This window comes from Aricia agestis, chromosome 1 (genome assembly GCF_905147365.1).
Source record: "Aricia agestis chromosome 1, ilAriAges1.1, whole genome shotgun sequence".
Classification (NCBI taxonomy): Eukaryota; Metazoa; Arthropoda; class Insecta; order Lepidoptera; family Lycaenidae; genus Aricia; species Aricia agestis.
Genome location: NC_056406.1, coordinates 12,792,379 through 12,809,510, shown reverse-complemented (window position 1 = coordinate 12,809,510; position 17,132 = coordinate 12,792,379). Strand labels below are relative to the sequence as shown.

The following is a 17,132-nucleotide window of genomic DNA, read 5'->3' as shown; positions in this document are numbered from 1 at the left end:
GTGACCTCGCTTCTTTTCATTTCGAACAGGTTTTATACTCGTCTGAAAACTGTAGGCATTGAAACTATGCACTCTAGTATATTATATTACTAGATGATGCCCGCTACTCCGTTGTGCCAAAACTCGTTTATCGCGCGGGAACCGTACATTTTTCCGGGATAAACATATCCTACGTCCTTTCCCGGGACTCAAAGTATCTCGCCATACCAAATTTCAGCAAAATCGGTTCAGCGGTTTGGCCGTGGAGCGGTAACAGACAGACATACAAACACATTTTCGTATTTATAATATTAGTCCACACTAATATTACAAATACGAAAATGTATATGTACTAGTATATAATGCTACTAATGTGTCTGTACTGTAATAAGTATGGAAGTATGGATTATGTTGTGTATAGAGGAAGCGAGTAGATCTCTTCAAGCTTAAACCAGAGTAGACAGAATGATAGAGTATGTTGACTTAGAACTGATGTTGAAATTTTTTAATTTGACGCATTATGACGAAAATTGTCGCTAGGGTTGTTAACTTGTTACCTACGAATTAAAAAATATGACATATTCGATGGACGTGTTCCTCTTTGGTCGTATTGTTGTTTGTGTTTTGGCACATGCGATTAAAATTGTCAGAATCCAAATTTGAAATCTCTATTTCAAATATTTCAAAACAAATTATTTATAAGCCAGCGCGAGGCACATTCCGTTCATAATCCTAGTGAAACCCGACGAATTTGACAGATATTGAAACCTGTCCGTTTCTTTGCAGTCGAACTACTGGTAGTTATGTCTATTGTGCTTAAACTGCTGATGAAATCTAATATGGAGATATTTGAAGTGTCAGGAAAGAACAAATCCAAAAAAAAAATGCGCACGCACGATAAACGCACTTCAGTAAAGTAAAACAATGTTTTGGTAAACATCAATAGTAGAGTTCTATTATTATTTTCATTTATAACCGAATACGAAAGTAGCAGAACATACTTTTCTTGAGTTTTAAAATTACCATACATACCTACTTGCTAAGTTTTAAGTAAATAAGACACGCCTTGTATTCAACTTATTAAAATTTGCATTACCTAGATGCTTCGACCTGGGGTTAACAACTTGTAAAACAGTGTCTTGACGTGTTGTAGACGAATTTCATTTACATTTATTGTCTATTTTAAAAATAGACTTTGCATTACGAATTATTATGATATATATTTATACAGTAGACTACTGGTAATCCGGCTCCTAGCAAATCCGGCGCCCTTTATAATCCGACATACCTATCACCGTTAAATGTAGAGTCTATCGAAGAAGTCGATTCTTAGGCAGACCTACATTATTTGGTTGCGTTTAATTTTATCAAACTCTGGGTTTGATAAAATTAACGACACACCACGAGTAACATTGACTTATTATAGCCTGATCAAATGACGTAGGTCTGCGATCTGCCTATGAATTGATTTCTTCGATAATAGATGGTACACATAAACATTATTTGAAAAATATCCATTAAATTACTATACAAGTTGTTAGGGTGAACACTGTTATCCTTAAAACTATGAGCCCGTTAAAATGAACAACTTTTTCTATGAGAACAATGCTGGGAACTCAAAAAAACCGTCGTCATACCCATACAAATTGCCATCTGGGCGACGTCTATAGTAACTCTTCAATTTAAAAAAAGGTTTGTACTCGATACTTCATTATGTAAAATGATTTTTAGTTCTTATATTATAAAACCTTATCATTTTGACCTGTAATTTGTCCAAAAAACTTCCAAAAAACTTTTAATTAGGCAGTAGTCGAATCCGCACAGCCTTGCAAAACGTTTGTCGGATTACCGTGGTCCTACTGTATTAGAAATTATTTTAGCCAACTAAATTACATGCTATCATTGAAATTCACAACAGAGGCAAAAAGGCCTAGCAACTAACTTGGTATCTCTATGAATTTAAATTATTTAAAATTAGACATATTCATACGTAGGTACAATCTAGTTTGATGACAAAAGGTACTAATGCTTTATCCAAATGAAGGTAATTTGTATGAAAGTGATAAACTACAATAATTTATGTTTATCAAGCTTTTTTGTTAAATTAATTACATTTATTTAAATGCTTAACATAAATATTGGATCCACGATAGGCTTATTGAGTAAAATGATAGTTATTAATTGTATGTAAAGATAGTACGTAATTCGTAAGTGCTTTAAATTACGAACAATATTCGCGTAATAGTCGTAAACCTCAGAAACCATTAGATGACGTTAAAAATTTAATGATTTAATGAACTAGTATTTATCTTCGAAAATGTATTATCGAATATCTTCTAATATATAAAAAAGTTAATGATTATCGAATATCTTCTAATATATAAAATAATCGTGTCACGGGGTGCGTTATTGAACTCATCTGAAACGGCTCGACCGATTTTCGTGAATCTTATTAAGAGGGCGACTAACCCCAAAAATCAAACATCGTCTTTCTCTCTTCACACTCACGCCCGTCTTTCATATTATGCCAGGTGAAAAAGGACGACGCGGATTCATCGCCAAATTAGTTTTTTCTCAATAACTCGATAAATATACAACATTTTAAAAATCCGCTAGGTCGATCTCTCAATGATAGAATTTTATACAGTGTGTTAAAATATTAAATTAGTTCAATGCACGGTTATGGCAATAAATAAATTAGATGCATCTTTGTGAATTTTTACTATCGAGAAAATTTTAAGATATCGTGTTTTTGCTAAGATTGAATTCTCGGAAATATAATGTAGTATCTAATTTTAGAAAATGAAACAATTCGGGGCTTATTTTCAAGTATAAAAATGAATTATAAAATCGACACTTTTGGGTTAGTCGCCCCCTTAAGCGGAGCATATCGGCTAGGGTTGAGAATCGACTATTGGCTACTTTTTATATTGATAAAGGAATTTGTTGAATAAATAATAGTAAATTATTACAACTCGAGACTGACGTCGACCATTGTTTCTGTGACAGGATAGCGATGGACGCTGCCATGGTGTTAGTCATAGCTCTACTAAAAACTAAGTAACTGAACTAATGGATCTAATTTATTTAACTAACCTTCGCAGTACAGCGTGACGTCGGCGAGACTCTCCGAGTTCCAGAGGTTCGCGAACGACGTTGCCAGGTTCGACCCGAAGCTGTTCCATTTCAGACAGTACTGCTGTTGCTGCGAGTCCATGCCCGGGCCGCCTCGAATTCCTGCCCTGTAACAATGATACACGTGGTCAAAATAGCGCTGAAACACATTAACTGCAGCATCTTATAGCTGAATTCGTTAAAATAAGGGGGCAAACGAACAGTCACCTGATGGAAAGCAACTTCCGTCGCCCATGGACACTCGCAGCATCAGAAGAATTGCGATATATGGGAGGGTAGGAAAGGGAACAGGGTAGGGGATTGGGCCTCCGGTAAACTCACTCACTCAGCAAAACAGAGCGCAAGCGCTGTTTCACGCCGGTTTTCTGTGAGCCCGTGGTACGTGGTGCCGAAGCATGGCTCTCCCACGTTATGCAGGAAAAGGGTAGTGTAATGCACTAGAATGCAATTTTGCAAAAAAAAAGGAATGGATTGGAGTAATGTAAACATCAGGCCATGGCCCATAATACAGCCCATAATATAAAGCTACATGCCACTTAAGAACCGAAATTAGTCGAATATAGAAAGGCACCTTTCAATCTAGGTAAGGAAAATTTATAATCTATACATATAAATAAAATTGGAGTGTCTGTTTGTAATATTGAAAGAACCGTTTTTTACTACATGCATATGAATCTATATAATACGATACATACACCAAAACAATATTTTTTACAATTTTTGTTTGTATGTCTGTCTGTCTGTTTGTTCCGGCTAATCTCTGAAACGGCTAGAGCTATTTTGCCGGGACTTTTTCTGGTAGATAGCTGATTTAGTAAGGTGTAACTTAGGCTATTTTTTAACAGACTTCCAAAAAGGAGGAGGTTATATTTTACTTTTTTCATATTTGTTAGCGGACGCGGATGAAGTCGCGGGCAACAGCTAGTGTATCTATAAAGTATATAAAAAACTGTCAGTCTTTTATTCAATCTAATGAAAACAAAGACTCAGCCGTCATTAAACCGTTAAAACAGAAGTCAAAATATAATGATTTTTACTTTTAGGTTTATTGCATAGTAGGTAAACATATTCAAAATATTATGAATATTCGTAAACAGAGTTGTAAATAATTTTAACTTGTAATACATACAACGCAATTCTTCAAATCAGTTTAATTACCAAAAGTAGGAGGTCACTCGTGTTGTTAATGAGATATGTATCTATATTAATGCGAAAAATAAAACGTCATGAATAATGAATAATATTATTATTAAAACCAATGTCAAAGGTATCTAGGCAAAATGTGTAGTTAGAAAAGTGCGTTACGTCGTTGCAAAAAATATTAAGAAATTATTAGGCATAGTCGAATATTTTAATACACGTCTTGTTACCGATAACTTTTAGTCAAGTCTAGACAATTTTTCAAAAGGTCATTAATGGAAGTAGCAAACTAAAATCCTGCATAACTATTATAAGAAGTTTTAGGACGTAGTGACTAGTGATTTTCTAGAACCAGCACCTCAAAAGCATAATGTACCTTTCTAAGTACGGCCTTCCTTTTTTTATTCACAGGTATATATACATACAGCCAAACACACAGTCACAAAACTCTAATATGTGGCGAGCCTCATGGATTATAATTTATATTATTACCATATACCTAGGTCCATTACATGTAAGCTGTATTTAGTATATGATTTTATAATGTGTCCACCGTGCTAGTTTCCCACGCTACTTTACAAAATGATTCATGAATAAAATGTAACACCATTATTACCTTACTCCGCTTTGTGTTTCAATAGTGAACTAGAACATGTCTTCAAGAATAATATTTAAATTGAAGCTCTTAAATTATATTTTATGAATAAGCGCTTTATTCCAAAATTATAATTTTAATAAAATAACTTCCATGCAACACACAATTATCGAGTTGTAATTTGTAGATCGAATTGACAACACACGCGTTTACACAAAGACAGTGAGACACAATATTATATATTTTATTAGATTCTTTTAAAGTTCATCGCAAAGTTAATGCATGATAGTTGTACCGAAAAAGTTTTAAGTATTGCAGCATTCGCATACTTCCTTCCACGTCATCCATTACAATTCAGTTTCATTAGTCGATTTAAAATTTAGATTTCGGCCTAAAATTTCAAACAAAGCATCGGGCCGATACAGTATCGATTTGATTCCCAGCACTCGACCTAACTGTACATTTGCATGCGTGCACGTATAGTGCCGGTGTAGGTGGAGCCGCGGAGGTCTATTATGTGCTACGGCGCGGCTTCGGGGGGGGAGGTCAGGTTACGCTGGCGAAGGTGGAATTTCGGCTGCGACCTGGTTCCGGAATGCAGCGCACGCGTACTGCGGCGCGGAGGGGGGAAAATGGGGGGGGAGGAGGGATTGCATCGAGTTGCGCAAACTGCCGCATCGCCGCGGTCAACACAAAGACCGGAAGATACTATCTATTGAAGAGAACATTTTGGACTATATTCGTTTTAAATAGTTTCAAACGCATTTATAAAGTTTTTAAAGAAGTCTTCTCAGTTTTATAAGAAAACTAGACAAAGCCTTGTTACTGCTGTTTTATATTTTGGCTGTTTTTACCTTATTACAGAAAGCACGCTCATTTAGAAACTACAAAACTGGGAAAGCACAAAATGTGCATGAGCACTTTAATAATTTTAATTAGGACCTAAAACATATTTTCCGTAGATTAATCAAATGATAATATTATATAAGTCGTAAAAGGTGCAAATATGTAAATGCAGACTCGATAACCTTGACAGCCAACATTAAAGCCGTAATGTGAAAGTAAAACGCAGGACGCATTTGGCACGCAACACAGCCATGAAAAAATTCATTAGAACACGCAAAACTCCTAACTAATGCAATGTGTTGAGGGCATAATTTATCGTCATTCTTTTTGAGTATTCGAGTATTCGCTTTTTTTTATGAAATAAGGGAGCAAACGAGCAAACGGGTCACCTGATGGAAAGCAACATCCGTCGCCCATGGACACTCGCAGCATCAGAAGAGCTACAAGTGCGTTGCCGGCCTTTTAAGAGGGAATAGGGTAATAGGGAAGGGAAGGGGTAGGGGATTGGGCCTCCGGTAAACTCACTCACTCGGCGAAACACAGCGCAAGCGCTGTTTCACGCCGGTTTTCTGTGAGAACGTGGTATTTCTCCAGTCGAGCCGGCCCATTCGTGCCGAAGCATGGCTCTCCCATGTATAAGCTTAGTCACAAAACAAAATATTTAGGTATACGCAACTTGTAAAACTCGGTTAAAATTATTCAACATAGAAACAATGCACTATTCTTTGTCATTTTGAACTTTAAAACATTGTATTGAATAGCACAGCGTTTCATGATTTGTTGTTTGGGGACGCTTGCGTACTCAAGTAGGTCAGCGCATATCGCTGTACTGTGTCGTGCTCGATTCTCCGTCTCGCTCTATGCAGGTCAAATGCACTTTTGTCATCGACCATAATAAGCTATCGAGTTGTGGTTATTGTTACAATACACACGATTACAATAACTTAATTGGAACAGCAAATTCAAATAATTTTAATGTAGATATTCGTAGCGAGCTGCGATGTGTGCTACGAAAGTTCGTAGCCAGGTTCTACGAGACTTAGGTAACCTATAATAAGTCTACATTCTGTAGCGCGTAGCGCTTCTACGAACGTAGTACTTAAACATTATGATGTGAGTAACTTACATTATTTCGCATAGAAAATAGTACTTCAAAAATATTTCATTATAAATTTAGGCAGAAACCATTTACGAAAGTGTACATAAAATATAAAATCTAGTTCAGCCTTCATTAAACCAATAAAAGATACTTATAAGTATGATGTAGAATGTAGATATCACATAACACGCATTTTTGCGTAAGACACCTCGTGAATCGCGACGGATACGTTTCCTAAAATGACGCCCGAACAAGGAAATGTTATAGTTTTTAAACAAGTAATTTTAGACTTGAGATTTGATTCTTGTAATATCACATAATATACTTACATGAGGAAATTAATAATTATTATTCTATATATGACATATAAAGCTAATATATTTAGATTGACTTACGTTTTCACTAAGGAAAAGTATTTTAAGTTTGCAATGATAACAAATAAATTAATCACACATTTGTTATACAATATATTTTGTGTATTATTCTATAACCTTCTTCAATCTAATACAGTGCTTTAAAACTATCGTAAAAATGAAGTTTAACAACATAAGCTTTAATTACTTACAGCATAAAATATATAGAGTTACTAAGGACACATTTTAGCCTTGTAACGTTGTTGAACCATTTTAAATATCGAACGAAACGAAAATATAGGTACATACACCTACAGTTATAAAATAGAAAAGTTATTCTAAGACTTCAATTGAATATTGGAATTGGTTTACTTCACATTCGAAGCGTAGAAAATCGTTCTCTTAACTTTAGATCTATTAGAGTATATAATTTTATTTCCCATAATTTGGCTAGTACATGCTGCGCCGGAAACGGTACACACTAATAAATTTTAACTTTCTAGTGAACCGCTTTTCCTAGAGACCACAGAGGATGGCAGGGGGGCCGACAAATAGAAAGTTGCAAGCGCTGCATGCGCGCTGCGTCCGCACGTTTTTAACAAAGAAAAGCCTCGCATGCATTGTCTCGCTTTCCCAACCGTTTTATCCAACGAATTCTTAAAAACTACGTAGTACAAGTAGCGCGTTTATATTACATATGACAAAGCACGATAATCTTAGCTTGTAAGCCGCTTTATGTGTTGTTAATAACAAGACTTTACTGTACCAAAAACCGTAACAATTCCCGAATAACAGTTTGTTATTTTCAGCACTGAAATCAGGACTATGATTTCGTAACTGTACTGTAGAAAAATAATAATTATATTCATAATAATTCTGGGGCGTCTTTTCAACAACATATATACATAATAGCATAACAGTAATACGTCTAAGCTTAAAAATTTACAATAAATAGAAATTAGTGCTTCAAAAATTGTTTAATTATAAATTTAAGCGGAAACCATTTACGAAAGTGTACATAAAATATAAAATCTAGTTCAGCCTTCATTAAACCAATAAAAGAGACTTATAAATAATAAATGAAAATGATGTAGAACGTAGATATCACATAACACTAATTTTTGCGGATTATGTGATATCTACTAAATCGGACTAAATCGGAATAAGAACAGGATAAAAACGAAATCAGAACAAAAGTTCACTGAGTACCAAATAGCTATGGCGGCCATAGTTGGTTCATGCACTGTTGTGCGTAGAACCAAAACAATGTGCTCGCGGTACTTGCATCGCCTTTCACCGTGCAACAATCGTGAGTAGTTGTAAAGCGTGGAGTCTGTAACATAATATGCGTGTATCAATGACGGTCATGGTTGTCATGGAGATACTATAATTTCTTATGGCTGTTCCCAAATTTTGATCTATCTCTGGTTTTGCCCTACTAGAGATAGGAATAGCTCACATTAGACATTAGAAACATATATTTTATGTCAATTGTGAGTTATTCCTATCTCTAGTAGGGCAAAACCAGAGATAGATCAAATATTGGGAATGGCCGTTAGTCTGTTATGCAGCCTCCAAGCCAAGTTAGATGATACTCGTAGACTATTCCAAATTTGTACAGGGGCCTATTTGACTGGCCATTGTGCATGCTGATGACTTTGCAATCATTACGAAGGTTATTCTTCATATACTAATGTGGGGAGGGAACTTTACCTCTGCTACAGAATACTTAATACTTTTTTTTAACATCTATGCCTTCTGCAAGGAGATTTTCAGAGTTATTATTTAAAACTCTAAAATTTAAACAGCACGGCACAATTTGATATTATTTTAATTAGACAGCTATCTTCTGTGTCAAAGGCAGATAGCGGTAGAGTGGCAGTAGTTTTTCCGACTGTTCAATACTGACACATATATTTTATTACGAGCTTTTGCCCGCGGCTTCGCTCACGTTAAGAAGTATTATTATATACAAAGATTCTTCCCCTATTTTAACCCCTTGGGGTTGGAATTTATCAAAATCCTTTCTTAGCGGATGCCTACGTCATAACATCTACCTGCATGCCAAATTTCAGCCCGATCCATCTAGTGGTTTGGGCTGTGCGTTGATAGATCACTATGTCAATCAGTCAGTCACCTTTGAGTTTTATATATATAGATTGTAAGCTTAAGTTATTATAATTAATAAAGCAGTTATTCTTCAAAGTTATAATATCAAAAGATAAAGTATTTCCGATAGAACCAAACCATCTAAGGGCTCCATTCATTGAAATAAAACTAGAAATTCAACTTTGGCCTCTTACGAAGACAAGATTCTTTATAAGTTTGTTATGGTCGTGAGTTTTTTCTTTTAAAAAGATGCAATACGATACTGGATATAATATGTTGATTTGCATACATTTTTGCATCTTTTATGTGGCCATCTTAGGGAATAGGAATAGACTAATTTTCACAGATCTTATAGTGTTCTACGACCAAATTCCTTATTTAGCAACATCAACGCCATACCTACTATTATGAAGTATTTTCTTGTTTTCCATTCCATCCAAAAATTAACAGCAAATAGTTTAAAATGAATAAGATTAAGGACATGAAGACAAGTCATACTTGCAAAATAAGAAGAGGTGAACATAATGGGAATTTTGAATGGACGGGGGTTATTTTGAATGTTTTATTCCCTTCACCAACAATACGCGTTCCGTACTGACATGACAATGGCCACAGGACCTCAATATTAATCCTTGACCCAAATAAGAAGAAAACTTGTTTTCTTACTGTCTCAGGTTAAGTTACCGATTGTCATGGTATTGTTGCCGACGCTTCCTCAAACGAGTGTTAGTTGTCTGCAACTTCATTCCTATGACTGATCGCGCCAAAATCCTTTTCCGGACTACACACGAAATAACGTCGAAAATTGTTTTTGAAGCGGTTGTAGAAAATTCATTCATAGTTGTAATAGTAGGTAATACTTACTACATTTGCAAGTTATATAGATTTTTTTTTATTTATGTTAATACTGTATGCACGGATAATAATAAATAATTTTATTAAAGCTCCATATTTATAAGTAAAATTATAAAATGCATACAGTTACTTTTTTGTCTAGACTGCCCATCTCATATTTACGGTTTTCCAAGCAACAATAAGAGTACATTACCTTTCCATTCCATTACGATTCGTGAAGGAGTTTTTTTGATTTTATAATTTAGATTTTCGCTTATAACTTACTTAGGTATAAAATACATATATTATAAGGACTTAACAAACAGTGAGTGATTTCATATTATCTTTCTTAACCAACATTATGAAAGTAACTAAAACACAGACCAAAGACGTAGGCTCTTAACATAGGCTCTGGAGCTGTTACAGAGCGATTGAACTTCCATAATTAATAATAATTATATTACAGTAGACGCGACCGGCCGCCCTGGCTAATCAGGCACCCCTTGTTATCCGACATGTCTATTACTGGTTAATTTTATATTATTATACGTGGGAGAGCCATGCTTCAGCACGAATGGGCCGGCTCGACCGGAGAAATACCACGGTCAGGAAAACCGGCGTGAAACAGCACTTGCGCTGTGTTTCGCTGAGTGAGTGAGTTTACCGGAGGCCCAATTCCCTTACCTATCCTCCCCTATTCCCTTCCCTTCCCATCCCTACACTCCCCTATTACCCTATTCCCTCTTAAAAGGCCGGCAACGCACCTGCAGCTCTTCTGATGCTGCGAGTGTCCATGGGCGACGGAAGTTGCTTTCCAGCAGGTGACCCGTTTGCTCGTTTGCCCCCTTCATTCATTAAAAAAAAATGTAGGTACATACAAATATTATTTTGCCCAATCTTTATTTAGGTACGTAATTTTTTTGTTACAATGCATGCAATTGTTACGGTTACAGCTCGCTGATAAGTACCTAGCTTTAGAAAAATGATTTGTAGTTCAGATAAAACCTTAAAAATTTGATTTTAAGGTTGTATAATTGTAATGTGTAAAAATGTATGGAGTACTCTATAATCCGACAAATTCACTAATCCGACACAGCCGTGCAAAACGTTTGTCGGATGAACGCGGGTCTAGGGTAGGTACTTCTAAACAGTTATTTAGGAGTAGTATATGGAAGTTCAATCGCTATTTACCACGATTAAACACAATCTATTTATAAGGTAGGCTTTTATAATAATATTATAAAAGCCTACCTTATAAGTAGATTATAAGACTTCGACTTTAAACATTTCATCAATACACGTGTTTAATGCGGCGCCGTGTTGCACGCTCACAAGCGCACGCCGGCCTTGTAGTTACGTAACCGTCGCGCCTAGAAGGTCCTCCGAGCCTGTCCTTGGCCCTCCCCTCCCTCACCTCCTCCTCCTACCTCCCGGTCCCGGCCGCTTTAGTTCGCAACTAAAAACAGCCACAAGGCTTCTCTGAAAACATTCGTAGGCGCCTAGACGTGCTCAGCTTTTCTTTCGCACATCTTTTTTTTTTTGCAATATTACGGCACAACATCGAGATGATTTTTAGGATTTCTTTTATTTTAATCTAATATTTTACTACTCCACATGAAAAAATCTCGCATTGGGATGTTTTTTAATTGATAATAATTATTTTATAGCAGTTACAAAACTTAATTTGAAAGAATTATTTCATATGCCAGTTGATTAAAGTATCAATGAGTATAAGGTATCGCCTAATTTAAATACTAACGAAAAATATGGTAATAGATTAGAAAAAAATTTGCATTTTATATAAAGGTTTACAAGGTACCTTTAGGTACAATACAAATCGATATCAAAATACACGTGGAAATAGGCCTTGACTTGCGCAGCGTTCACAAAGGTACAAGTTGATTTTAGACCATTAACTCAATTTGCGGACTCAAATAGAAACAACGGAACCCTCTGTAACTTCTTTGCTTTGAAATAATTTCCTATATCGAGTCAGAGAACTACCACGGTGCCACAGTCAACGATTACTCCGCCGTTTGTGAACCGATTTTCAAAATTTTTCTTTTGATGTATAGGGTATCATCCCAATTTGGTACCATATTCGTAAAAGTGGTGACCTGATGAGTCAGTAATCGAGGAAACTCCTCAAAATTTATATGGAAACATGCGGTGACATCGGTTTCGTGAGAAGTATTTTAAGCATATGATACCAAAAAATAAGATTTTTTACCGAGGTTCGGAAGGTACTGAGAGACATCTGACTCTTTATAGATACAAGTTTGGGAGTTTCGAATTTGTTTTAAGAACGGAAAGCATATACTACTATGCAATTTACATTCATCATCATCATCATTACCTTAAACCATTATATATATACCATTATATTAAACCATTATATATATAACCATAAATCGTCTCATTTTGACCCTATTATTGGTACTTTTCATAGTATTTTATTATATCCTAATATATCACTTAAACCGCGGGGCACAGTTAGTAAAATATAAAAGCGGCCTCATTTTTTGTTCTCCATAACTTTCAACTTTGATTTTGCTTTTAATTTTGAAGTGCAACAAGTCAATTAATAAAAAAAATATATAAAACATTAAATGTAGAGTTTCGCTAAAACGCCATCTTATCTTTAGAACATTTAAAATAAGATTATATATAATCAATTATTAACAGATAAAATATGCGAATGGTAGCATTAGAAACTTGATAGATACAACGTTTCTAATCACTTTTTTTATCTTTGCAGCTTCGACATAATGTAAGGTTATCACTAAAGATATCGTGTCCTAATACCTACCTTTTATAAAATATGATGTTCAACGAAGCCAATTTTTTTCTTAAAGTAGACTATTACAAGCTAAGTCGATTAGTTATGTAATTGTTTTTAGATAGTACGATCCTTTAAGATAAGGAATTGGAAAATGGGTTAAAACGCGTCATGTGACGTAGAGAGTAATACTACAAACCAAGCGATAATCTCAGGGAATTTTGTTACTATTTTTAGTATTTTAATTATTCGTTTACAATCTATAGTTTTACCAAATAACGGTGTTATAATTACATCATTGAAATTATAGAGCTCATGTACACATTTTGCCATTTCAAAAGTGATCGCAACATTTTTCGTACAAGATGAAACAAATATCCCGTCAAATCTTTAAAGATGTCGTTGACAATACGTTTAGTCGTATAATACGAGTGAACCGGAAATAACTAGTTTCGTACGTGCGTATACACACATGCTCAAGATACTCGTTCTGCACACAGCCGTGCATGATATAAAACTTTGTAACGACAGTTGTTTTTAACAGCACAACACCTGTCAACAAAATTTTACTGCCCGCTATATTTTATTTGATTCTAATTAAAGGCCTATTATTATAGGCAGGTTTTTCAGCTGAGCCGTTTCACCTGGTACGAAATTAATAAATGTAATAGGCTAGTGTACGGACTAGAGCCAGGTGCATTTTAGTCCACATTTCGTATGACAGTTGTATTTAAACTTTTCCTCAAAGAAGCTAGTGCAATATTAATAAATTGACTGTGAAAGTTACAGAAATATTATGTTAGATTCGTCTAGACTCTAGAGTCACTTTATGTTGAGAAATGCGAATCCAAGTCTATATTTTAACTACACTTTTCACAACAAGCAAAGAAAACTATTGTAAGGTTTTCTTTGCCTTACGTTTAAGAAGTTTCAGCTTTTGCAGTAGTAAATTAGGAAATTTGTGTACACAATAATTTATAATAATGTGTAGATGTTCAGCAAGATTATAATATGTGGGCATCAGAACTTTCATTAGAATCATTCTCTCCCAGCGCAAGGCTTAATTGTATTATTTAATGTATTATGTAATCATTATTTAATTGTACATGAAGAAGTATGGATTAAGATATCTATTAATTATGTCTATGTTAAGCATAGACATAATTAATAATTGTAAGAATTAAAAGATTAAATTAGTTATTATCTCTTTTATTATACTCCATTGGTATTCAGTAGTGCTAGAAGTAAAATACATCCAAGTTGTAGCTTGAAGAGCGATCTTAAGTTTTTTTTTATCGTTCGGTGCGACCTTATTCCTATATTGCCACTTGTGTAATGTCGAGATTATTCAAATTTTTATCACATGAATACGATTATGGACCTATTCAAGATCAAAGTATGTATTAAAATTCGGCTATTTAATAATTTCGTGCTATTTTCAACGTTTTCAACTAGTAGGCATAGGTATCATTTTGTGTATAAAATTATAATTTTACATTAAACAACAGCGGTCAAGGTTGCTTCAGGATTATTTTTAAATCTTGATTCTTGACGACGACGTGATTGGAGTTCATTATAACGAACAAAATATAAAGATCGCTAGTGTAACTTTGAGATGCGTTTTTCTTTAAATCTCATAATGATTATTATCAAATGTATGTTGTTGACTCACTAGTTTATTACTTCTTATAAAATAAAATCATATTTAGGTACAAATTAAGCAAAAAATTTGAAGAGTTTTGTATTAGAATTATTAAATAAATACAGTTAGATAGAAGGCCATACTTCTGATAAGAGTTTCGTTATCGACTCGTTTTATTCGAAACACAAAATATCACTAAATCTAAAGTGCAACTTTATAATATTTTGAACATAAACTACATCATTCCATTGCCACGCAAAATTTGGTACCATCGAGGAAATTGATTCCTAGGCAGTTAACGGACCTACGTCGTTTGGTCGGCTTATGTACAATTCAATGTTAGCTGTGATCGGTCACGGGTCAGATGAGTTTGACGTATCGCGACCAAATTACTTAGGTCCGCCATCTGCCTAGGAATCAACTTCTCCGATAGTACATGCGCATTACGCATAAATTATTACATATTTATACGGAAGTTTATAATAGTTATTTGATACCTGAAACAAGGACGAATTGCTCAACAATAAGACATAGAAGTTTAGTTTTCCTGTTTAGTTAATTAATATTATGTTTAATTTTGAATCATTCGCAGTTTTGTTCGGAAAATGCTTATCTACTGTACTTAGCTATTATATAGGCCTACTATGTAGGTAATATTTAATAATAATAATAATAATTAAATGTAAGCATATATAATATAAAAAGTCATTTGCAATTTTGACAATACTCATGACCAGTAGCAAAAAAATTGTGACTTAAATATAAAATATGCTCATTCCAACAAGAACGAGGAGCAATAAAGAATTCAATTGAATAGACGCGCCGCCTCAAATAGAATAGGCGCGAGCGCAGCAGTACTTAGTGAGGGACTGGCGAGCGCCTGCCGCCTCGCCGAGGCGCGGGACGAGCCGCGACTCGCGAGGTGCTAATAGCTGACCAATGACCACGGGGCCACATTGACAGTTTCTATGCAAATGATAATATACCTCGCGGGACCAGTTTTCGCCTCACGCTGCGGTTCCGGGCCCACTCTCGCACGCCGACCGTTCTCACTCCTCATTATTTAATACTCAACGCTCGGCTTTTGAACTGGATCCGGCGATAGAAAAATCGTGTTTCGCGACCCACCGGCCCATCGGGTGCCTCAAACGAGTTTCCGTAGTCGCAGAATTTGAAAATAGACGGGACGTATATGATTTAATGCAACTCGAGATACTCTTAAAAAATATACGGCCGTCGTTATCGAGTTCAAAAGCCTCGAAGCGGCAGCACGTGTATGCAAAACCAGGAAGGTGAAAAAGCGTCATGCGAAAATATCCTCTGATTGACACAATTTAAGGTGCATTTCGCAGTACGCCCTCGCAGCAGCATTTATCTCGAGGCGCGGGGTATAAACACATATTTATCAATGACTACGTATTCGCATTTTATTGACTCGCAGATGAGGCCAGGCCCCTGTGAGGCGAAACACCCGGCGACCTCTCATAAACAACGAGCTAATTACAACAACAATACTTTCCTCGACTCCATCAAAGTAAAATTCCAGTCCTCGAATTAATAGATCACCGACGCTCCCGTGAGCCTCACACAAATATCATAGTTCGTATCACTGAATGTGCGTTCACTGGGTGTTTCACTGGCGTAACACTAGCACCTCGCTTCGGGCGACGTTCATGCCCACTTCCGCATATTGCAACGCGCTCTCGCGCCGATCGCCCTTGTGCGCAGTACCGCGCTTCGAACTGCCGCGCGCCGGGAGCCTCACTCGCGAATGCGACCGCCGAAAACTCTTTGCGTCGACCGAATGCAGAAAATTTGAACGCACCGAGTGGGGGCCGCTCTACGACTATCCGAAACTTGCGCGCGTACGTGCACCGCTTCGCTATGAAAAAATCCAAGGTTAACTCGCGCTGCCAAAAAAAGACGCACGCAGAATGAAAAAAAAGGCGGCTAGAGCGCCCCTCGCGGTACGTCGCACTGCAGCCGATTCTGCACACCCGAACTCGTAGTTTTTCCGTAATCTACGTTGCTACAAGGTTTTACCTACTGGCGTTAAAACTGATCGGCCCTGAGTTCACTACTTTCCGTGTTGTCGGTCTGTCTATAACGATTTACAATAAATTAACTATTGCAAGGTTATCGTAAACTAGTTGAAATATTAATAATAATTTAATATTTTTATCTAAAAATAATAATTATAATTATGCATTTGGGTTTATATTTAAACATTGATTTGCATTGGGTGAAAAAATAATAATAATAAAAAATGATTGCTGCTGCTTAAATTAAAATATTGGGATAAATATTAAATATGTAGAGACTGTAGGTACAACTGACCATTATTTTTATTAACGATTTCGAATCGTGTAAATAAGAAAAACCTAACTTGCTACTATTTAAAATATTGTTCGATTAATCTTTGTCTTCCTCTAAATATTCGTAACAAACAAACAAAAACTCACAGATAATAAATATTAATAACATGTTTTTTTCTGGAGAGCAAGCATGGTAAACTTCAGGGTTTTTCCTTGATGGTGGTAATTTCTACTATTATTCATTACTATGTAGTTGTAAATTATTGCAATATTGTGGTCACATATTGTTTGTTATATTTTTTATTT

The 17,132-nt window shown here is 35.6% G+C and overlaps 1 protein-coding gene across 1 annotated transcript in view; it reads right to left on the bottom strand.

Annotated features, from left to right (window-relative positions):
- The window catches only part of LOC121734109 (zinc finger protein chinmo), a 36,350-nt gene extending 20,006 nt beyond the window's left edge, over window positions 1-16,344 (bottom strand). Inside the window, exons 1-2 of the mRNA XM_042124529.1 lie at window positions 16,031-16,344; window positions 3,076-3,221 (exon numbers count right to left, since the gene is read on the bottom strand). Of these exons, the coding sequence (XP_041980463.1) occupies window positions 3,076-3,221; window positions 16,031-16,041 (157 nt within the window). The 5' untranslated portion in view covers window positions 16,042-16,344. The remainder of the gene's footprint in view (window positions 1-3,075; window positions 3,222-16,030) is intronic.
- Between the last annotated feature and the right edge of the window lie 788 nt (window positions 16,345-17,132).